Raw genomic sequence first — 24,723 nt, 5'->3', positions numbered from 1 at the left:
TTAAACACGTTCTAGCTCAATGGTTCTCAAGTCTTCCTAATGCTGCAACCTTTTAACACAGTTTCTCATGTTGTGATGACCCCCAACCATAAAATGATTTCACTGCTACTTCCTACTGTAATTTTGATTACGTTAGGAATCATAACGTGGATATCTGATGTGACTTCTGTGGGGCCGAGACCCACAGGTCGACAGTTACCGCTCTAGCTGCTGCAGAACATTTCAGGAGCTCCAACAAACTCATAAAACTATCAACATTTCCCAGACTTAACTGGACAGAAAAGCCTCTTACCACAAGGTTCCTCCTAAAAGACTAGTGCTCTAGCCGGGCAGTGGTGGCGCACGCCTTTAATCCCAGCACTTGGGAAGCAGAGGCAGGCGGATCTCTGTGAGTTCGAGGACAGCCTGGTCTACAGAGCAAGTTCCAGGACAGCCAAGGCTACACAGAGAAACCCGGTCTCAAACTTCCTCTCCCCCCAAAAAAACCCAAAAATTAATGCTGAGATGCCTTCTGGGAAAGTAATCCAAAGCAGCAGCTCTTAACCAGGGTCATGACCCCTTTGGGGCTCTAATGACCCTTTCACAGTCATCTAAGACCATTGCAAATATCAGATATTTACATTACAATTTATAACAATCACAAAATTACAGTTATGTAGTAACAGAAATAATTTTATAGTAGGACTTCCCACAAATGAGGAATAGTACTGAGAGGCTGCAGTATTAGGAAGGCTGAGAACCACTGCTCCAGACAAACCACCCCTTGGACAGAACAATAAGATAAGAGCCACAGCTGGTCAGATCAGCAGCAAGATTTAAGTGCAGTTTCCTGGCCCAGCCCTTTCTCTTCATCCAGTTGGTTTTACAAGTACAGCTGCTATCAGGATCTCACTGCTAGCTGGATAAACACTTGGGAAGTCGAGGCAGGTGAGTCTTAAGTTTGAGGCTAGCCAAAGCAACACAGTAGAAACCTGTCTCAAAATAAAACAAGCCTCACTTGGTTTTGAAAGCCCTCTGATACAAGAGCAAATTTGTTGGGTCCAAGATAGAAACATTTCTCCCGTTCTGATTCCCAGCAACCGTAGGAACTGACCTGCAGACCTACCTCTCATTAAATCTTCCCACCACGTCCTGATGGGCCTCCGTCCTGTACCTGGAATGCACATCCTAAGAAAAAAGCGAAGACAACATCCATTGACAAAATCATCTAAAAGCAACATGAAACGTTACCCTCGGTAATGTCAGCAACCTGTGAGGACTAAGACCGCCCCTCTGCTGTGCTGCATCAGACACACACGCAAGGTCGCTATCCCATGCACTGCCCCTCACCTACCACTGATGCTTTCCACGGTTCAGCCAGCACCACAGCACGGCTAAATGCACATGCCAACTAATGCCAGGTACGCTGCATGTGCACTGTAAAACTAACGAGAATTCTGTTCACACGTAGTGTATGAGCCAACAGCTAAAAACAAGTAAGTGTAACAAATGAAACAGCACGTGCTGACAGCGAATGCCAAGACCCACTTACTTAAGGTAGTCAGGGAAGGGCTTTTGGAAACGAGAAGCAGAGTGGATGAGCAGGGGAGCCAGCACAAGAGACAGAATGAGTAAGTAAACTACGTGGGCACAAAGTCGCCCATTCGTACACTCACAAGTATCTAACGAGTGCTTCATGCATGCCAGGTGGACACAGCTAAGTCGGCTCCCCAAGTCCACCAGCAGAGGACAGACAAAATGCAAACAACGTTTGGGAGCTGTCAAGTGCTTTGAAGAAACACAGTTGTAGTGATTTGAGTAAGAATGGCCCCCATAGGCCAATATATTTAAATGCTTAGTTAACCTGGCTAATTTATGTCAACTTGACACAAGCTGGAGTATTCAGAGAGGTGGAAGCATCGGCTGAAAAACTGCCTCAATAAGATGGGGTTGTAGGCAAGCCTGTGGGGCACTTGTGGAGGGCTCAGCCATTGCAGGTGAGGCCACCCCTAGGATGGGGGTTCTGGTTTCTACAAGAAAGCAAGCTGAACAAGCCATGCAGAGCAAGCCAGTAAGCAGCACTGATCCATGGCCTCTGCATCAGCTCTGCCTCAGGTCCCTGTCCTAGTTTGAGTTCCTGCCCTGACTTCCTTCAGTGAACAGTGACACGGAAGTGTAAACCAAATAAACACTTTCCTCCCTGACTTGCTTTTGGTCTCGGCGTTTCATCACAGCAACAGTAACCCTGACCAGGATATCAGTCATCAGACAGTGACACCACTTGAGAAGAATTAGGGTTGTGGTCTTGTTGAAGGAAGCAAGTCACTAGGGCGGGCTTTGAGGTTTCAAAAGCCAGGGCCAGCTTCCCCCCGCCCTCCTCCCCCGCCCTCTCTCTCTGCCTATGGATCAGGACACAAGGTCCCAGCTCCTTCTCCAGTACCAGCAGCAGCCATGTTAGCATGCTCTCCACCATAATAGACTAACCTCTGAAACTGTGAGCAAGCCCCCCCCCCCATTAAATTCTTTCTTTTCTAAGATTGCCTTGGTCATGGTATCTCCTCACAGCAACAAAACAGTGACTAAGACAGCAATGCAGATAAAGGAGTGACAGATGGAACTGCCTACTCCACTAGGTGGCCCACGCCTGTAATCCCATCACTAGCAGAAGGAAAGAAGATGGCGTTGAAGGTCATTCTCATACAGGTATTCAAGGGAAGCACATTCCAGAAGGAATATTCAGAGCAAAGGCCGTGGGTTAGAAGTGCCAAACATGTCTGAAGGTACCAGGAGACCTTTAGTGGCAAGTGTTGGTAGGAGTGGTAGACACAGCCTACAGGTTGAAGAAAGTCCATCTCACCAGGAAAACAGCTCACTGGATGCCAGAGCCGATCACAGTACCATTCCTGAGCCACTGGATCCCAGGGATAACTTTAAACTTGGTTCCTAGGACACTGGCCTGGCAAGACAGCCCCACTTCCTCGTTGCCTTGTTTAGTAGGGGCACTAGCTCTCCTAGTTTAAATTCTTGCCAGACTGAAGTAGAACAGCAACTATTACTTTGGTTCCCCTCAAAAGATGAGAGCCAGCGAGGAACTGTACACACATCCCTCTGTATGAGACACAAACTTGGGCCCAGGCCCACAGTAGTGTACACCTGCAAGTCCAGCACTCGGGGCTGAGGCAGGAGGATCCAGGGTTCAAGACCAGTTCTGGCTGTAAAGCGAGACCCTGTATCACAAAGCAAAAACAACCAAAAGCTGCACTGCACCTCGCCAGTGTGGAACTGTACCTGTCTAAAAACACATGTGACATTCGGAGACTCGGCACATGAGCAGAAGTCCCACCTGCAGGGAGGGGATGGAGCTGGTGGGCTGCTGTGCGGAGCACCCACTGGAGAGGCCCACACGACAGCCCAAGCAGAGCTCTGTTAGTCAGGAAGCACTCTTACCATGGTCATTGTGTACAGCTGCTTCAGCGAGTTCATGGTCCGCAAGAGGATGACCACCAGTCCACCGCCTTCTACTGTCTCCACAGTTCTGGCCAGCAAGTTTGGGGTTAATGCTTCAAAATCCTAGGAGGAATCAGAGACCTTAGAAATGGACAGTGGTATAGCAATGAGGGCTTCAGGGCACAAGCCCAAAACCTCACCTCTCACATCTTCCCACCAGCAAACAAAGGGTACCACAGGAGACAGCCCATTCCTGGAGTACAGGAGAATTGGGTAATATAATCTAAAAAACTATTTGGAAGCAAGTCTTCCAAATCTCACTGACTTCAATTTTAGAAGTATCTTTCTTTTTCTGGACAATTTGTAGACAAACTGACAAAACTGAACTACACTACATGGGGGCGCTACTGCCAGTGTATTCCAGTGCCTGATAATAGTGCAGAACACTGAGACCAAAACAAAACAAAACAACAGAACAAAACTCAAACAACCACTGAGGCACCCCAAGTGGCTGGAAGCCAGCCTTGCTGGAGACAACTCACTAGAGACGAGGGGAGAAAAACCTAAGAACGCCTATTCTTGACTTTCCATTCTCATAACTTACATTTTGTGAGCTGTTTTCAAATTTACATAATTATGGTCATAGTCCATATGCGAATAAATGAATGGAGCTGAGCAGACACTCTGTCACGGGGTGGGGTGTAAAGGAGTATCACAGATATCAAAGTCAAACACTGTATAACAACCCCCTGAGCTGGGAAGTGTTTGATGAGCTTGTCTGGTGAAGCTAACACCAGTGAAGAACCTCACCAGCTGTGCTGAGCGAGTGTGCGGCTCTGAAGGACCAGAATGGGAATGAATGGGGGGGGGGGGGGGTTGGGCGTCTGTGGCTCAGAGCAGGTAGGAGTGGTGTGCAGCTGCAGGGCTGGAATTGGGACAAGGCTAGGAGTCTTAGTTCCAGCACAGACCTGGACCCTGTGGTGACCAGGCCACACTGCTGGATTGCTGTTTCCTTTTATGAGACAGGAGCACACAGTGAAGGCCAGCCTGGTCTAAAGTCTCTCCTGCCTCAGCATCCAAGGGTGTGCACCACTGGTATCAGTCACGGCGGGTAGGAACCACCTAGGACAGTGCAGCCCTCTACTTTCTGCTACCTCTAGTCAGGTGCAGAAATTTTTATAGAATTTTTATATAGGGCAAGTAACCGAGTTTCCTTTTAAAAGTGGGCAAATCTTCAGTGCTATCTGCACGTGAACTCTCTCTACTTACTGTATCCCTGTTCTCAGTGGGGAATCAGGCAGTCTAAGCCACCACACCACCCCCACACCCAGAAATGCCAGGCTGGAAGAAGCCACCCACCTGGAGGACGCACATGCCGAAAGTATTCCCCAGGATCTTGTGGGTTTCATTGTAGTAGCAATAGCGAATGTTTGTGGCTGCCACGAAGAGCTCAAAGGGGTCGTCCTGCTTTATGTTCAAGGTGCCATTCTTTATTTTTTTCTGCAGCTGCCGCATTCTCTTTTTCCGGTGACTGCAATACCACCATCCCAAGAAAGGCAATTAGAACAGGCAAGAGAGACTCAGTGACCCTCAGACCCACAGAGCTGGTGGGAACAAGAGGTGCTGAGTGCAGCAGGGCTGACTGCTTCACTTTCAGGGGAAGGACAGTGGAGGTGCACTGGGACGGTGTGGGCGCGACAGGCTTTGCAGGCTGACAATTAGCTCAGTGGGCGAATGCCAAGGAAGTCTGACAACCTGAGTCCAATCCTACAACCCAGGTAAAGATAGAGAACCAACTCAACAAAGCTGTCCTTTGACCTCCACACATACACGCACACAGGCACGTGAGGCACACTTTGGAACACATGTAAACTACTCCACTATTTGCTGTAAAAGATGGGTAAAGGAGCAGCGAAGTCTAATTATTTGGCCACAACCAAAGCTTAAAACCAAACCTAGATACCTCGTTACCTTAAGTCTGAAACCAATGTTTCTACTAACTGCGCTGCTTCCCAAAGGGCTGGAAAAGATGGGAGGCTAGCAGGTTACAACACTCATGTTTCCTAGACAAATCCCTCTCTTCTCTGTATGGGTCACATCTCAAAGGCAGTGTTTCACTAAGAAAACAAAGGATTGAGACAGGATCTAGATATCCCTGAGAAACTACTTGTCCTTTATTCAATTTTTAAAGAGATTTTTATGTGTATGGGTGTTTTACCTGCTTGTATGTCTGTGCACCATGTATGTGCAGCACCATGTGTGTACTGGGAATCAAACACGGGTCCTCTGCAAGAGCGGCTAGTTTTTCCAACCACTGACCCATCTCTCCAGTTCCCATTAGTCCTTTATAAAACAACCCAAGAGACTTTCAGAATAGTGGTGGCCTCTAGTTGACTTTTTTTTTTTAAATGTTTTTTGAGATAGGTTTTCACTGTAGTTTTGGAGCCTGTCCTGGAACTAGCTGCCTCTGCCTCCCGAGCGCTGGGATGAAGGGCGTGCACCATCACCGCCCAGCTCTCTAGCTGACAATTCTATACAGCTTCTCTCACCGTCCTGGAACCAGTCCAGTAAGCGAGGCTGGCCATCAGCACCAGCTATCCACAGGTTATACACTAATCCTGGCTTTCTTGGGTTGTAAGTGGTTCTGTGGAATCTAACTCGGGTCCTCACGCTTGGAAGGCAAACCCCACTGAGCTGCTCCCTCAGCTCCAGCTAAGGACAACTCAATCACTGTTTTCAAACTTTTATTTCCTTCAAGACAGGGTTTCTCTGTGTAGTCCTGGCTGAACTGGAACTCACTCTGTAGACCAGGCTAGCCTCGAACTCACAGAGATTCACCTGCCTCTGCCTCCCAGGTACTGGGATTAAAGGTGTGTGCCACCACCGCCCAGCTGTTTTCAAACTTAAAAGCTAGAACTGAGGTGTTCCTTTGTGGGCCATTACCTCCCAAGCTAACTGAGGCCCATGGACAAAGTTACTTCTGACTCCTTCCTTAAGCCCTTTCTTTCAACGTGTTGGGAAAATCAAGACTGGAAGTCGGCTGGAAGGGGTAGAAGAGGCACAGACAGATTCCCACTCTCCTTCATTGTTTGAGACAGTGTCTCAACTCTGTACCACTGGGATTCTCGGCAATCCTCCCCACCCCAGCCTCCTGAGTGCTGGCATTACACACAAGAGCCACGAGAGTCACTACCACAAAGACGGTGGCCACAGAACAATTATAAAACGCGAAACCAGGTAAGTTAAATTGGAAAAGAAAATCTGCACAGAATACTGAGTGCTATCTGATTCCACATCAATCTCTTATTTACTAAACAAAAAAAACACAGAATCAGTCATGCAGTGGTGACTGCCCTTATTCCCAGCACAGGCAGAGGCAGGTGGATCTCTGTGAGTTCAAGGTCAGCCTGGTCTATAGAGCAAGTTCCAGGACAGCCAGGGCTACACAGGGAAACTCTGTTCAAAAGGGGAAAAAAAAGGAAAAGAAGAGAAAGAGAGAAAAACAGCAAAGTTAAAATGCCTTAAACAGAATTCTAACATACAAAGCTGGTTTTATTATCGATCATTTAAAAATGCATGGAGGGGTCTGAAAGATGGTTCGGCACTTTCTGCTGAAGAGCAGCCACTGCTCATGTGGAGGGGCTTAAGAGATTCCACAGTAGATGAAGAACCAGCTCCTGCAGGAGTCATCTGACTTCTACGTGTGTGCTATGGCACTGCATGCCCCCACATCTGCCTCTCTCCCTCTCCCTCACCACTCACAAACACAATATGATTGTAAAAGAGAAACCAGCAAGATGAGAGAAAACATCTACAAAATAAGTTTATTGCCCAGACAGGAAAAAAGGTCATCAATCCACACTGCAGACCAGAGGAGAATCTCATTAAGAAGAGCTGGAGAGAGCTTCAAGGAGGTGGCCGACATAGGAAACAAGGGATCTCAGCAGTCAATGTCAGGGGATGGAAACGGCAGCCTCAGCACAGGAGCCGGCAGGGAGACTTGCTGCAGTGTGGGAAGAAGAGGCGAGCTAGGACCTGAGAGTGAACAGAGCTGAGCACATCTGAGGCTAAGAAGCCAAATGAGGACCATCAGGACAACCACAGGTACTAGGTAGGTAGGGCAAGTGATGACCTCAGGGGGTGGGCTGAGGAAGCTCAGGGGAGCCACAAAAGCAGGTACCTGAGAGGTGTAATGCCTACTCCATCTCAAACTCCCCCAGAGTTATGGGAGAACTGCCAGGTTTCTCCCACATGACTAACCATATTACTATGAGATGCCCTGTTTCGGGGCATCTTTCCACAAGAGTTTTGGGAGAAAGACTGACTTCCATACAATTACCCTTAGACATAACACAGATTCTTAGAGATGAGAGATGATCAAGACAAGAAACAGATGCACTCAGGCTCCAAATTACTCAGCCCTAAGCAGAACTGAAAACTTAACCCCTCAGGCCCTGAACTGTGCTATTTCCAAGCAGTCCCAAGGTACCCACGTGTGTTTGCTTTGGAGCGCCCCTGCACGTCTTCTGAAAAGACTCATTTATTTGTGTGTATCTGTACCTGTGCCTGCGTGAATACATGAACACAGGAACTGAAGGCATCTGCAGGAAGCCCGGCTTGTGGTGAGGCTGCTGGGTCTGAACTGCAGTCCACAGGACTGCACAGCAAGTGCTCTTGCTAATGAATGATCTCCTCAGCTCATCACCAGGAGTCTGGACATGGAGCTCAGCGGTAAGACAGTGGGGGTGGTGTAAAAATAACCAACTGCATAATAAACAGTGAACCTATTAAGGACTCTCTGAAGGGGAGAAAGGGAGCAGTGTTGTTCCCTTCGGCATTAAACCTCTAGGAATGTCTATGAGCAGTGCCATCATGATCTGAAGCAGAAGCAGACAGGAAAGGGGTGGCTGGGAAACTCAAAGGCTGCTGTTTTAGGGCAAACACGTCCTGAACAATAGTGGTAATCCTCACACATTCTCGAGGGCTTTTCTCCTGGAGTTTAAAGAGCAGGAACTGAAAGGTGGCGATGACATCCAGGTCAAGCTTACCTGCTAAACCCCAGCTCCTTCTTATAGCACCAGAGGACTGAGGGCCGAGCCTTCACAGTGGCTTTGGATAACATATGATGAAGAATAACCACCTGCCAAGAAAGAAAAATCACAGAATCTCAGTGTCAAAGACACCATAAGAACCGCCAGGCCCAAGACCTCATTTGAAAAGCACCAAGGTCACAAGGCAAGAAATAACCAGATGGAAACCAGGAGCCAGGTCACATATGCTTAACCTTAAGGTCAGCCCATCATTTCGGCATTCTAAAGATACTGGCTCACCCACTCATAAATCTAAATATAAAAAATTTACCATTTCCAGGCACTGAATAAATGATCCCACTAGGGACTTTACCAGCCAAGAGGGCCTAATGGCACTGTGTGCTGAAACCTCAAATGGCCTAGGTAACCTGCCAGAACACAAAGCATTTACCAGGTCTTACCTGATCTTTTCCTCGATCCCCAACTACAACAAAAAGAGACCTCTGGCGTTCAGCTACGCCATTCTCAATGAGAATCCGAATTCGGTTGTCCACCTTTTTCCGATGCATGGTGAAAGGCTGTCACTAAAACAGAAATAAAGGAGATGCAGATGAACTAAATAGCACATCCGAGTAAGTTGCACCAGCTAGCTGGCTTCTGTGGGGTTGTGCCAGGCACATTTGTAATCTTAATTACAATAATGTTCAAACAACTCCACAGGTCTCAGTTTTATAATCAGGAAATTAAGGCATAAGAGACAAGTGTTCTTAAGCAAGAAATTTGAAGAAAAACTGGGGGAGGCAGAAGCAGGCTCTGTAAGCTGGAAGTCAGCTTTGTTTACATAGTGAGTTTAACCATAGCCAGGGGTACACAGGGAGACCCTGTCTCAAAGAAAGAAAGGGAAAGGAGTCAGGACATGTGGTAAAAATAAATAAAAGCTAGGTGGTGGTGATGCAACTCCTTAATCCCAGCACTAGGGAAGCAGAGGAAGACAGAGCTCTGTGAGTTTGAGGTCAGCCTGGTCTACACAGTGAGCTTCAGGGCAGACTCCAAAGCGACACAGAGAAACCCTGTATTGAAAAAACAAAACCAAATAAATAAAGAAAGAATGATTAAGGTATAAAATGGCATCTCTATAGACTTGATGACCCTAACCTTCCAATCCTCCTGCCTCCACTTTCCAAGTACTCGGATTACAGGAAACTGCTCAAAGTACAGGTGTATATCACCACACAAGAGTTTCTGCTATGCTGAGAATCAAACCTGAGGCCTCAGGCATGCTAGGCAAGTAAACATCTAAGCAGCATTTCCAGCACTGTGAACACCATTCTGATACACATACATAGCACAAGGGGGGGGACCAAAAAAAGCCCAAAATTTAATGTAATTTCTAAATAATGGTTTTTATTTTGATGCTTTGTCTTTTACGATTTGATTTCTGTAATATTCATATATGTGGACCAGTCAGAACTGATCTGATCGGTGCCTAGCCCAGCTGTCATCAGAGATAACTCACCCAGCAGCTGGTGCAAACAGATGCAGAGACCCACAGTCAAATCTTAGGCAGAGCTCAGAGAATCCTGCCAAGGGTGGGAGGGAGGATTGGAGGGCCCAGTGGTGTCAAGGACATCACAAGTAACCCACAGAACCAGCAAACCTGGGCTCCCAAGGGTTCAGAGACAGAACTGAGAACCAGGAAGCCTGCACAGGACTGACCCAGGCCTTCTGCCCATTTTACAGCTGTGCAGTGTGGTCTTCTTGGGGGGTACTCCTGACAGTGGGAGCAGAGGCTGTCTCTGACTCTGCTGCCTGCTTTTGGGACATCCCACCGGAGTGCTTCATCCGGCCGTAATAGAAGAGATGCCTCCTCTTGCTACCAAAGTTTCCCCTCCCTCCCCTCTTTCCAGTTCCTTCCTCCCAATCCCATCCATTCCCCTCCACTCTTTTCTTCAGCTACAGATGGGCATCCAGTGGCTATCAGCCAGCCATGGTTTATCAAGTGGTAGCGAGACCACACTGCACAGCTGTTCTGTTGGTTGCTTGGCTTTTTGAGACAGGGTTTCATTGTGTAGCCGGAGTTGTCCTGGAACTTACTCTGTAGACCAGGTAGGCTGGCCTCGAACTAAGAGATTCTCCCACCTCTGCCTCTCAAGTGCTGAGATTAAAGGTTTGGGCCACCATGACCAGCTAGATCAACTGGTTCTCAACCTGGGTCGCGACCCCCTCACGGTAAGCGCATCGGAAACTTCAGATATTTACAATTCATAACAGTAGCAAAATTACAGTTATAAAGAGGCAATGAAAAGAATTTTAAGGCTGAGGAACACAGCATTCGGAAGGTTGACAAACACTGAGCCAGATGAACCGCCGCTGTATCCATTCCTGTGCACACAGCAAGCACCCTGTGCCAGGCGCGGCGAGATGCACTGTCTGTCGTCCTGAATGAAACTCAACGAACGGATACGCTACAGTACTTCGGAGCAGAAGATTAGGGATTAACCCGCCTTAGTTCAAAATCTACCATTCCTACCAGGAACTGAGCACGTTTCTCGGAAAGCGGTTTTGACACCCACCCACTCTGCACTCCCCCCATTAGAGAGATCCCTGAGTGTGGGAGTCACGCACCCCTGGAAGTGCTCAAAAAACCTGCCCCGAGGATGTTTGCGTATCCGAGACCGGGAGAATCTGTCTGCTGGGCGTCCAGAAGACAGGCAGCCCAAAGATGCCGGCTTCAGTCCAGGCAGGGGCTTTCGTCCTCGACCCAGCCCCGTGGGCTCGGAAAGAACACCTTTCCTCAAAAGTACCTGCCTTTCCTCAAAGTACCTGCGTCCAGAGTCCGTCCGAATCCGGTCAGCCGCACAGCCCAAATACGTGAGGGCACCGAGCCGCTCCGGAGACCTGCGCGCTTGAGGACACGCCGACAGCACGTGTGGAAAGCTCAACAGTGGGCAGGGACGGACCGCTGGTGTGATGGGACCTTCCCTTGCTTCGGCGCTTGGTGATGACGCGATATTTAACGTAAGAGCTATAACGTCGGTATCTACTGAGGCTGCGCACTAGCTTCCGGTCGCCATTGAAGCTATGCTGCATACGATTTGCATCTGACCCCAGAACCTGGTTATGGCCGACGGAAATAATTGTTTATATATGTGCGCGCTGCAGCTGGCTTTAGCGACGGGTGTCCGAACTCATCTGGTGTACGTGTTAGAGAACGCCACTGTAGCCTGGGTGCACGAGACAACAGCTGTTCGAAGCATGAGTACAGTTTTATAGACCCCCACTTTTAATAGAATATGAAAGCCAGGAGCTTCTTTATACGTCTCATTCGACCCTCCAACCAGATGTAAACTGTACCCACGACCGTGGTCGCTGTGCTACAGGTTCTTCTCAGACCCGTATCATTCCGAATGTTCTGAAAATCCAATCGGGGCACTATTTATCTTTCCTGCACTTTTGCAGGAAGCTCGTCCAACCACCTCCACAAAAATCCTGAAGTATTTGTCTTCTTTTGGGCACAGGACACGTTGACTCTATATACCCCGCACTTTTGGAAACCGTAACCGTAAGCTCTAATGTACAAAACCGAATTCCTTCCCCAGTTTTAAATCTACTTACACGTTGACTCACTTAACAAAATTTTACCGTGACAAGAAGTCTGCTAATAGGTACCAAATGATCTTACCTTTAATACGTAAGTACTAAATGAGTTTGAGAAAATAAAACTACCCGAACTGCATAAAATGGGCAGAATACTGTGACACACACCAATACCCCAAATTTTGAAATGACCCTTAAGAATGTTCTACTTACAGTGAACAAGTGGGTAAATGTTAGGCTAGCTAATGTCGCAGAAGTGGACCGAACCCACTAGAATTTTGGCGACAAAAATGAGCTTACCTCCTAACCACTACAAAATTGATGACACCACCATTAACAACACAAACGGGAAACTGCCGTAAAATATTGTGTATTTCTGGTCAACAATGTAGAGGCAGGGAACAGGAAGTGGACACGTGCTTGGTGGCTGAGCTGTCAAAGCCATGTAACCATGTGATTTTACATGACTGCACCCTCCCCCATCAAGCGGTTAGACTAAAAACAGTTGACATAGAGTACTCCGCAAGATTGGAATATCTAAGACAACCAAAAACCTTATTAAATATGTTTATTGAGAGATGATGAGTATGGGCATGGCAATACACACCTGAGGTTAGCGGATAATTTTTGGAAGACGATTCTCCCTTTGACCACGTGGGTCTCAGGACTCAAAACTCTGGTCAGGTTTGGCCACACTGAGCCAACTCGCTGGCCTACTATCAAGTACTTTAGGATGAGCTTTGAATTTGAGGGGCTTGGAACTTAGGTATTTCTGGACAAACTAAAAAGAACTGATGATATAAAAACAGTGGAACTGGATTAAGTCACCTTCGTAAGTATAACCAGAGATGAAGCCCATTGACCAAAGATACTCCTCAGTGGTGACAGGGAACCTGATACCTTTCACTACTGCCCTCTTACACCTCAATTTCTGCTGCTAAAACCGAAATGTACCTCTTACATTCCATTGACCCATAAACTTTTGTTCTCAACACTGCAGTGAGGGTCTTTTAAATGGCAGTTTTATTGGATGGCCCACTACCCCAACCCCTAAACAGTACACACACCATTGTAAAATCTTTAATATCTTCCACATGTTAGACAAAAACAAAACATGGAAGAAAAACTGCCCTTGAGGAGTTTCACCAGCCAATTCTTGCTAACACTTACACCAAACAGCAGTCACTGAAGCGTAGGCCTCCTTGCTTTTCTTGTCTAGTTTACCATTCCTCATTATGTATCCTAGTTCAGTCATCTCTTTAAATGAAGTCTCTTCAGATCATACAGACTAGACCACATTAGATTTATTAACCAGTTGAATCATGCCACTTACCACACAGTTGGCCCACTCCACCAGTGTCCAGGTTGGTTATTTTTGACACCACTGAATTGTTAATACTGACCATAATGCCCAACTAACTGTGCTAATAAAGTTCACGTTGCCTCCCTAAAGAAATACAGTACTTACAGGAAATCCTTACAAATAAATACACCAAAATCTGACTATAAGTGAGTGCATCTGAGAAACTGCTTCAATGTCAATAGTGAAGGAACAACGCAGCTGCAGGAAAATGGGTAAGCATCAGAACAGCTCAGCAATGTATAGTACTTCTAGGACAAGACTGAAAGCATCCAGTAGTCTAGTTGGTGATTTCTTTTTTTAAAAAAGAAAAAAATAAAGACCAGAACCAGAATCTTATCTTCTCTTAAAGGAGGATTTAAGTTTTCCTTAAGATGTATGTAACTCACAGGCTTTGCTCAAGGACTATAATCAATTAAGTTTTAAAACAATTTAATCTAATGAAATTATAAAAATTCCCTAGTCTTTCCAGGATGTTTATAAATTCAAAATAGTAAAGAAAAAGCCTGATTCAATTTTCCTAGAGCTCTATCCCATGAACTCCATAAGGGGACAAGCTCAAGGCAGTACTGGCTGAAGTAGAACTAATAGTCAATAAAACTAAGAGTAACTCACAAGGGATAGATTCAGAAGCTCCAGGATGAAAAGAAGGGTATGAATTCAGTCATTTCCCTTAATCAGATGTACCATCAAAAATATAGCAAACAACAAATTGCCTGGCACAACTGTATTCTGCACTTATAAATTGGTTGTCAGCTAAGCACCTTAGTGAATGAACCTGAGAATAAGCACACATTCTCATGTCTCCTTGACATCTCTATACAATAGCATTGTATGAGTGCATGTGTGTATGTACATATATGAAGACAAAGAACTATAGAAGCTAATTTACTACAATCATTGTAAGGTTATGTGTTTTAATGTCAAGAAACAATGATCAAAAGAAGAAAAACTCTTCTTTGAGGAATATTTAGGGGCTGCTAATAAAATAGCCCTAACCAAAAAGTAACCAATGACATGCTACCTTAAGAGTTAATTGGATTTTTTTTTGGGGGGGGGGCATTTTCATTATACATGTAGCATATATACATATTGGTAATTGTGCATGTACAAGATCTTTTATATTCTTACTGCACTAGAGATATGTGCGGCAATCATTTCCCTGTACTCTGCTAAAATACACGTTTGACCAAAGGTCTTCTGCATCTAGACAAGTATTTGCATATTACACAAGATACTGAGTATCAAAACTCAGGTCTTAAAGGAACTACTTTAGTAGTTCTGTCTAGTGAGGCATTCCTTAAAAAAAAAAAGGCGGACTTCAGACATCACAAAAAGTTTTACACATTGAACATGTTAATGGTACAATAACACCTAATTAGATGGTGTCTTGCAAGGATCAAGCAACTCTTAAAAAATAGGTCAAACTACAAACACATTGTACATATTCTGCTCTACACCATGTGTAGAAGTCTGAAACAGAACACATTCTCCACATTCACATCAGAACTAAAATTCAATACTGAAGAACTTATTTTACTTTGATTTTGCTTTCTAAATATCATGAAATTATTTTCTACACATATCAAATTTAGTTATCTATATTACTTCAAAAGCCCATCATCTAGAGATTATCCAACAGTCCATAAATATTTTATGCATCCCACTAAAATGCACCTGACATATGGTTGTGGTACATCCCAGGCAGATGTCATTTAAAGCACACAAGGAGAGGTGCTGACTAAATACTCTTGGCAAAAGTAAACCGATACCCTTCTAATATGATGTACCACAACCACACAAGAGAAAAGTCGAGAGCTTATTTTATTTATTTTAAAATAAACATTGAAGCTTCCCCATTATCCACCACCCTACAAAACTTTTGAATGTGGAATGTTCAACAGCCTAACCATTTTTAGTAGGCAACAAAACCAGCAAAAACTCCAGTTGTCTAATGATGAATATGTGAGAATAATTTTGTTTTGTTTTTGAGTAGCTAATTGCCTGCTTGGGAAAAAAAAATGTTTGCTAAAGGCTAAAAGTACATTTTAATTTCTGTACAGAAAGTAACATTAACTTAGTAGCCTTTGCTTAACATGAGGAATGAATTCTCTATGAAGTAAAATGGAGGGGGACAACAAGCAGCATTAAGTTCATAGGCACACAGAACTAGTGCTCAAACTGCTAGCACAAAACCCAACACAGAACATATGGCTGCTAAACACTGCTAAACGTCCATCTCCATCCAACTGTATACTCTCCTTATGCATCTAAGGCAAAGAACCAACACTTTGAACATAAATGTCTCCACAAGAAAAGGAGAATTCAATTAGGGTTAAATTAGACAAAAGAAAGTGAAACTCTTTTAGAAACAGCTGCCAGATATAACCACAATGTCTGTGACACTAATGATGGCTGGGGTAATCACTTCAGCTGCTAGTTGTTGAACACCAGTGTTTCAAGATACAACTTTTAGAAACATGTTTTATTTGTTTTGCTTATGCCATCAGAACTGAAACTACTGTCTTGTCATTTCCCTAAAATAGGGAAACTGATCTAAAACACATACTGGTGCTTTTCAAAAGATAGCAATTTTAAAAGGGTGGTAGCAGCAGGCATTTTATCTTTTTCTTTTAAGAACTTTCAGGCTGCAGGAGAAAAACATGTGACCAAAAGTGTTATGATTATCCATCCATTAGAGATTTTCATCAGTACCTATACCAATTTAGGTAACAATACAACAAGATCCAAGGATTAGTGATGACAATGCACATTATCGTGAGGAATGACAAGCAGTACCAATCCTCATTAAGTCACTGTTTCCGAGAAACTGTTAAGTGTTCAAAAGGTATCTAAATAGTTCACATTGAGTACAGAAGCATCCCATCCAGATCATACCCCGTATTTGTTGCATATTTTTCCAGAAGAGCCACTCTAAGCCCAATTTGCATTTTGGCTTTGACTTATACCATATCCACTACTGAAAAGTAATAATTTCCATGTGTTTTAATCACAGTCGTCTGGCCAGGTGACTAGTGCTGAGGCAAGGCTGGTAGACAGCCTCACTTGTGTGATTAAGGACCCAAGCGTAATTTGGTATGCTTCTAATCAGTCGGTGCTCCGATTTAACGGGACAAGCTGTGAAATGTAGTTGCTTTGCCAAACCACACTCCACGCCTTTCATCTTCCTTTCAAGGAAAATGCTTTAACTTTGTCGATTACCAGTGACTAATTCTAGGGCTGATTGTAGATTTTATCCAATATCGAAAAGCCAAACTTGCTTTTTTCCCCCCAAGCCACTTCAAATAACTGTGGAGATATTATCACCCCGTAAGAATATAATGTTTTACTCCTAAGCAAGGGTGAGAAATCTGAGTATTGTGTGCAAGGCTCAAGATGACGCTTAGGACAGAACATGCAGAGTAAAAATTGTTTCCTTCCATATCCAGGGAATATAAAGCTGACAATTGTAGTCCTGTCTTTATGGGATGAACAGTCCCTTTACAATCAGTTTCCTGAAAGGGAGAACAAATAGATAATAACTCTTCTGGTAACATATTATGGTACACTGGCCAGTGTGTTTTTGGCGATTAAACATAATCCTGTGAATCACATTAATTCACTTGCTGAGTGTTCATTTGCGGCATCCCTCTGTTGGGTCTTGGGGGCCCTCCACGACCTAGAAGACAAAAATGGCATTTGATTTTTCTTTCAAGTATTATTTGTTTTGCCTTCAAGCAGACTTTCATCTGAAGTCAAGAAGCATGTGGGCAGCTTGTCAGCACATTATTAGGCCTAAGAGGCCAATTCTTCAGCGTTCAAGTTTCACCTGTCCTGGAAGTTGTCATTCGCAAATTTGCTCATGTTCTCTAGCTAAAAGAAGAGTAGAGCTAATGGAGTATTCCACCAGTACTCATTCATTCATTCATTCAACAAGTATTTATTGAGTGCCTACTATGTGCCAGGCACTGTCATGAGGCGTTGGGAATAGATACAGCAGTGAAGACAGACAAGGTACCTGCTCTCATGGAGCTTACATTCTAATGTACACGCTAGCTTACATTTCAATAGTAAGGAACATCATACTATCAAAATTAATAAAAGCACCAGAATGAAAACAGACCTTTTTACCTAAACTGTTAAAAAGAAACTACATAACATTCAAAATTGTATATTGACTTATAACAGGTAAAATAACTTTTTACATGCTGTTAAAACAGATATTTTATCTATCAGTTAAATCAACTTTCATAGAATATGCTACAAGGTGGGATAGAAGAACATAACCCACATTCACATGCAAATACCTTTGATACTTCAAGTCAGTATTTCCCAGATGACCTTTTAACTTTTTGAAAAGCACTTCCTCAATGGTCAATTGCCACTAGCATTCAAATTAAAGTACTTTATAATTCTTCCTTAATATACATTTTATACATGTCATGGCCAGCCAATAACTGTTAGAAACCTAATTCTTTAACCTCCTTTAACCAGAGAACCATTTAGAACTTCAGATTACATGAAATGCTGTCTGTAATTAATTGATCAACAGATTAACTTCCTGCCCACGTGAGAAATTATTTTCCATTACTTAAAATACAATTGAAACAAAATAAACTTCTAATGTTTAACTCCAAAGTAATTAAGTTGCTAAGAATTTGGGAGTTCTATTTAAACACATTTGATAGTTAAATCACTAACACTGATCCAAAAAGTAGTCAAATTACAATTAGTCTGTCACTTCTAAATGGTTCTCTAGATATACTTGTGGCTTATCTGGCCATTAAAGGATTTCTGGGCCTAAAATATAATATGCATGTTTCAAAAATCAAAGAGGGTAATAAATTTATATAAATGTTCAATCTCGTTCCAAAAATGTCTTACAAAAAGTTTCAGTAAGTACTTTCTAAAAACATTTAGCAGGTTTAAGACCTGAAAAATAAATTTCCAGTTGGAAAACACTTTTCTGAGGCAGAGAAAATGTTCTGATTTTCAAGACAATAACAGGGAAAGTCACTCAAAAATTAAAATTTGGATTCAAAATGAAATTTTAGAAACAGAGCATTTCATTTAATCTTTAGCAACACGTCTGGAAAAGATAAATGCACTCCTAACATATAACCTACATGCAGACTATGAACAGTTCTTCCAAGGCCAGAACAGAAGCTCCACATAAGAGCTAGGATCACCACCACAAAATATTACCTCGTGGGGCTCCCCGTGGTCCACTCTGCCCAGAGCCTCGCTTGAAATTCTGCTGATATCCATCCTAAAAGACAAGCTAGTTAGTACTGAAAAGAAAAAGTAATTTTACATAGCTATATTTACTCTTATAGGTTAACACTATCAGAATACATAACTTCTTCTAGACATCAGTGTATTACAGTCATATTTTTGTATGTTCTGTTTTGAAACCACTTTTAGAAAACTACATAAAGTGGTTATAGACGAATGTTTGTAAAACAAAACAAAAAAGCCAAAGCCAATATTTTTATAGCAAAGTATGCTGGATACTCCAAAATTAATCCCTGATCACTTAGTTACTGAGATCCACCCTATGCTTACATACCCGCTGGTAGCCAGAGTAGTCCCGGGGAGCACTGAACTGAGATTGTGTGTAACCACTGTTTGGAGTATTCGAGAACGAAGGGCGGTAACCATCATATCCTCCTAAAATTTAGAACAAGGAAATTTTACTTTTAATTACAAAGACTCTGCTTTCTTAAAAGGAAGGGTAATAAAAATAAGCCACACTACTTAATTAAACAACTCTTGAATTCCCTGTCTTGATCCAATCTGTTTATCAATGTCTAAGCACCACCAGCTTTAGATGGTACTTTCTGCCCGCTCAGGAATGAACACACATACACATACTCACACACACCCCTAAACAAACTGCTAACTCAGACTAAACTATAAACACACATCTATCTAACACAACTCACTATTTTCTCTCCCAATTTCATCATTTTAAAAACTGTTAACCAGGCAGTGGTGGCGCATGCCTTTAATCCCAGCACCTGGGAGGCAGAGGCAGGCGGATCTCTAGTTCGAAGCCAATCTGGTCTACAGAGCTAGTTCCAGGATATGCCCCAAAGCTACAGAGAAACCCTGTATCGAAAAACCAAATAAATAAAATGCAAAAAAAAAAACCCCACCAAAAACAAAAAAAACCTGTCAATATAAACCAGGCATGATGGTGCATGCCTTTAATCCCAGCACTCTAAAGTCAGAGGCAGGAGGTTCTCAAGTTTGAAGCCAGGCACATACAACACACACTTCAAATGTTTAAATTACACATTAAAGATCTAATACAGACAGGTAATTCTTTCCTAAAAATCATGAGACAAATCTTTACCTATTTTACAAATGAGAAAAGAGTTGAAACTGCAAAAGGTAATCAGAAGTTGCTTTCTTTGTTTACCTCTAAATCCATTGGCAGGACCCCTGTATCCATTCATTAAGCCTCTGGCACCACGAGATCCTCCTCGGGACACTCCACGACTGTTGTAGTAAGGCTGACTGCTACGTGGAAACCCAGAGTTCTGCTGGGGGGGCTGCTGGTGGTTGCCAGGCACTTGATGGGGCTGGTCCTGGGAAGCATGGTAAGTGCCAACCACTGTTAAAGAAAAATGTACATACATGAACTGAGTTCACTAGAATTGTTTCTCCCACGGTTTCTGAATTATACAAAATCTTCTACACTTCATTCTTAAAGGTCAATTATTTGAATAAATTTGCCGATTAATAGGAAATTATCTTCTGATTTCTCCCTACCCACCTGTAAGATGACACTATAGGGTCATTTTCCTAAATTCTAGGATTCTAAATTCTAAATTCTATTTGAAAGCACAGCTTACAATACCATTCTTCCACACATACAACTGAAAAAGACTCTATATTATTAATATCTTCTAAAAGTTACTAGCCTTTTAGCAAAATTAGACTCCATTTAATCCACAAAATTAATGATGAAATATTATATCATTGCTTTTCATTATAAAGCTCCTTAGTTATGTAATTTTCTTATAGTTTCTTAATTCCTAGACACTTGAAACATACAAACCATATTCATACCTAAATGGCTACATAGAAAAATGCTGTCAATTTTGTATCTGAAACATTAGAAGCTTTCAACATACAGCCTTTGGCGCCTATCTAAAATGACAAATACAGCCATCTTAGAAAACATCTAATGGTACTTACACTGGCATTCAATCTATCAGAAGGGATGGACCTAAAAACATATTACTTTGCAACCTCCTACCCACCCACCCACCCTTTCCCACCCCCCTCTATAATGAGCAGAGTTAAACAAAAGAAAAGACAAACATTAGATACCAATACACATTATTTAATTATTATTCCAGTGTTTGTAACTCACAGGAGAGGAAAAGTATTTCTATGTACCTTTGGAAGATGAGGAAAGTAAGACAACCAAAAGCTGTTCCCACACAAGGAATAATGACCAGTACCCGCAACAACAACAAACAACAACAATTCCTAGAAATTTAACCCATGTATTCACTCACCCACCCACCCACCCCAAGGAATCCAGACAGGGCTGCCTTTTTTTTTTGTCATGAAAAAAAGGCAGAAAATGCCTAATCAGAGAAAAATAAACACTCATGACTTCTTCCCAGCTACCTGAACTCCTGAACTATATAATATTTATGATAGAAGTTTTCTGTACAGATTATCTTTGATTATATTCAACATAAAAATTTCAAGCAAATGCCAGGTTCAAATTACAATTATATTTAAAAAAGGCTCACTAATATGCTTATAAATAACAGTAAAAATGAATGATTTTTCAAATATTTCTGCTGTTGTCCTTAGACAAGTCTCACTACATAGCCGAGGCTGGCCTTGAACTCTTGTGCCTCAGTTTCTCAAGGACTAGATTAAAACAAGTATGTACCATCACACCTACCATCAGTCCTCATGTTTCTCCCTTTTGGTTTTACAAGAAAGGGTTTCTCTGTTTAACAACAGTCCTGGCTGTCCTGGAACTCTCTGTAGGCCAAGAAGGCCTTGAACTCAGATCTGCCTATGACACCCAGAGTGCTGGGCAAAGGCATGTGCCATCCCCATATGGCTTATCATTAAGAATTTCACTGTCATTCTAGAGATGGCTCCGCAGTTAGGAGCACTGGCTGCTCTTCCAGGGGACTTGAGTCAATTGTCAGCACCCACAGAGGCCCCCCCACCCAAAGGGAGGCTCACACCCATCTGTGACTCCAAGAATCCAAAACCCTATTCTGGCCTCCTCCAGCAAACATGGTGGATAGACATGCAAATAAAACACCCAGACACAAAAAAACAATATTCTGCTATACTCATAGATTGGTGCCTATGCCAACTGTCAGAAAGTCTTCACCCAGCACCTGATGGAAATAGATGCAGAGACCTACAGTTAAAGACTGTAGGAGCCCAGGGAAATCAGGAAGAAGGAAGGGGTGAAAAGGATTGTAGGAGACAGTAGGGTTATAGGCACCATGAGAAAATCCACAGAATCAATTAACCTGGGCATAAAGAGACTGAACCACCAACCAGGAAGACTGCACGGGGCCAACACTGGCTGTGTGTGTGCATTACAACTGTGTAACTTCGTCTTCTTGTGGGATTCCTAACAGTGAGAACAACTTTGATTCTGTTGTCAGCTTTTGTAACCTATTCCTCCTACCGGGATTGCCTTACTTAGCCTTAATAGAAGAGGAGGTGCCTAGTCTCGGTACAACTTAATATACCATGGCTGGTTGTCATCATGGCTGACTTGTCCCTATCTGAAGAGAAAGAGGAGTAGATGAGGAGTTGGGGTAGAGGGGAGTGATTGAAAGTAGAAGAGGGAAGGGAAACTTTGGTTGGCCTACAGAAACAAAGAAATAAAAAACTTAATATAAGTCAAATACCTAATGCTAATAAATCACCTTTTTTTTTTTTTGGAGAAAGTATCTCACTATACATGCCCTGGCTAGCCAGAAACTAGCAGTCCAGGCTAGCCTCAAAATCAAGAGATCCTCCCGCATCTGCCTTCTGAATACTGGGATTAAGGCATGTGTTGCCATGCCAGGAAAGAAACAAGAGAGACGAGGGGGGGGGGGAGAAGAGGAGGAGGAGGAGGAGGAGGAGAAGAAGAAGAAGAAGAGAAAACACAAAAGTCTTTATTTCAGTGCAGCAGAATTCCTATTTATTTAAAATGTGGCATATATAAAGGGAAAAACCAAGCCAGGCACAGTGGCACATGCCTTTCGATCCAGAATTCAGAAAGCAGAGACATGCTTATCTGTTTATTACAGGCTAGTCTGTTCGACAAAGCAAGTTCCAAGCACAGGCAAATCCTGTCTTAAAAGATAAGAAACAAAGATTCTTTCCCGGTACTTTTTTTCATGGAAAAACAAACTATTAATTAGATTTTATTCAAATTAATACCAGGCCTAGAACACACCAGGTAATTTTCCATACACAAGGGGTTTAAATTACCAACACACAGTCTTGTCTACTTACAAGTTTTACTACTCAATTAAAAGATGATGGAGAATTATATCTGAAATGACAGTGATGAAGGAAAGAAAGTGCTCATGAGGTAACATTTGCATACAAAACTGAAAGAAGACAAAAACCAAGAAGAACAAAGGAACGAGGAGCTCACTGTAGTTACTGCAGGCTGGTGGGATGGCTCGGTGAGGAAAGTATCTGCCCTGCAAGCATGAGGCCCACACTGATGTGCAAGTAGAGAACTGTCTCCAAAGTTGTCCTCTAGGCGCCACCACACACGTGTGTGTGAACATGTGTGCACGTCAACAAATTAAAGTGCTACTTTTAAACAAGATTTTAAATGTATGTGTACATTAACCCTTTCATCTTATCAAAAAAAATAAAAGACTGAGAACTCATCCTAGGCTGGGTGGTGGTGGTGCACGCCTTTAATCCCAGGGAGGCAGAGGAAGACGGATCTATGATTTTCAAGCCAGCCTGGCCTACAAAAGGAGCTGTCAGAGAGAAACCCTGTGTGTGTGTGGGGGGGGGGGGGGGGGGACGGGGGACACGGGCACGACACAACGGACCTGCATGGACAACAACAAAACCATAAAAAGTCACCCCGCCCTTCTTACCCGTTTGCAGTTGATCTTGTTGAAGCTCTGTTTGCTCCACTTGGTGAGGCTGACTGGGAAAACTCTGATTATAACTAGCCTGGTACTGATTCTGTTGTTTCAAGGTTTCTGGTTCATTAACAGGAGGAACAGGGGCATTCATATTGAACACCTGTAGCAAATCAAATAAGAAAAAAATTGTAAGTGTTTAATACTTCAGCAATTCCGCTGACACTAATATAACCCTATTTCAGATTATAGTATTTTCTAGTAATTATTATAATTTAAAAATAATTACTGATGAATCAGTGAAACATAACATCTAAATTCTACTTTCAAACATTCCAGCAAAATAAAGAGCAAAGATGCCAACAGTTCCACATCTAGTTTCTAAGTCCACAAATATTATACAACACTCTTTTATTTTGATTTAAAGAGTTAGTATATGTGTTTATGTGTATGAACTACACATGTGGAGGTCAGAGGGCAACTTTCATAACTTATTCTCCCATTTGAGTTCCAGGGATTAAACTCAGAATATAAGGCTTGGCAACAAGGACTTTACCTATTGATTCATCTCTCTGGCCTGTTTGTTTTGTTTAAACTAGATCTTTTAACCTTTGGAGGAAAGCTAAAAATTTTACATGAGTGACTCATAAGGCTAAAACTCATCACTGAGAAGTCTAGTGGTCAGTAACATACAATCATAGATACAAGGTTACTCATAGTACACATTAAACAGTGTTAACTGCTCACCGTTTGCATGGATTGGAATGGAGCGGCATTTACATTTATTCCACTGCTATGCAAAGGTTTACTTGTCCCAGTCTGGAACACTTGAGGCTGAGAAGCAGCAGGAAGGGATGATGAGGCTGTAGTCTGGTCTGTATTTAAAGATATTGTTGCCTAAACACAAAGTGAAGAAACTACTTTAATGGTAAACTAACACAAAATAGGACACAAAAGAATCACTGCATTTATAGTTTAAGTACCATGCCTGGTCAGGCTTGATAACAGAACTTGCCTGAATCTGATCCATTGGCTCCTTTTGTGGCCGCTGCTCTGCAGCATGCGAAGGCTGGTACAAGGGTTGAGACGCTGTATACCCCTCACTTGTGGATGAAACCAAAGGAACCTATACAAGAATAATAATCTCAAACCTTATTTTCTTCTAACAAAATTGATCATTTAAAAAATTATACTAACTCTAATACAG

At 43.0% G+C, this 24,723-nt stretch overlaps 2 protein-coding genes across 2 annotated transcripts in view; both read right to left on the bottom strand.

Annotated features, from left to right (window-relative positions):
* Positions 1-11,442, bottom strand: part of Nat10 (N-acetyltransferase 10) — a 42,285-nt gene extending 30,843 nt beyond the window's left edge. The window contains exons 1-6 of the mRNA XM_048443639.3: positions 11,280-11,442; positions 8,918-9,040; positions 8,475-8,566; positions 4,786-4,957; positions 3,427-3,549; positions 1,106-1,167 (exon numbers count right to left, since the gene is read on the bottom strand). Coding sequence (XP_048299596.3) covers positions 1,106-1,167; positions 3,427-3,549; positions 4,786-4,957; positions 8,475-8,566; positions 8,918-9,025 — 557 coding nt within the window. The 5' untranslated portion in view covers positions 9,026-9,040; positions 11,280-11,442. The remainder of the gene's footprint in view (positions 1-1,105; positions 1,168-3,426; positions 3,550-4,785; positions 4,958-8,474; positions 8,567-8,917; positions 9,041-11,279) is intronic.
* A 3,777-nt stretch (positions 11,443-15,219) lies between these two features.
* Caprin1 (cell cycle associated protein 1) overlaps positions 15,220-24,723 on the bottom strand; it is a 33,404-nt gene continuing 23,900 nt past the window's right edge. The window contains exons 13-19 of the mRNA XM_048443641.3: positions 24,532-24,642; positions 24,264-24,413; positions 23,529-23,679; positions 19,838-20,032; positions 18,983-19,083; positions 18,619-18,682; positions 15,220-17,092 (exon numbers count right to left, since the gene is read on the bottom strand). Of these exons, the coding sequence (XP_048299598.1) occupies positions 17,028-17,092; positions 18,619-18,682; positions 18,983-19,083; positions 19,838-20,032; positions 23,529-23,679; positions 24,264-24,413; positions 24,532-24,642 (837 nt within the window). The 3' untranslated portion in view covers positions 15,220-17,027. The remainder of the gene's footprint in view (positions 17,093-18,618; positions 18,683-18,982; positions 19,084-19,837; positions 20,033-23,528; positions 23,680-24,263; positions 24,414-24,531; positions 24,643-24,723) is intronic.

The sequence above is a fragment of the Myodes glareolus genome, chromosome 10 (assembly GCF_982192425.1).
Source record: "Myodes glareolus chromosome 10, mMyoGla1.1, whole genome shotgun sequence".
Taxonomy (NCBI): domain Eukaryota; kingdom Metazoa; phylum Chordata; class Mammalia; order Rodentia; family Cricetidae; genus Myodes; species Myodes glareolus.
Note: the sequence above shows the minus strand (reverse complement) of the source record. Positions and strands in the feature narration are given on the sequence as shown.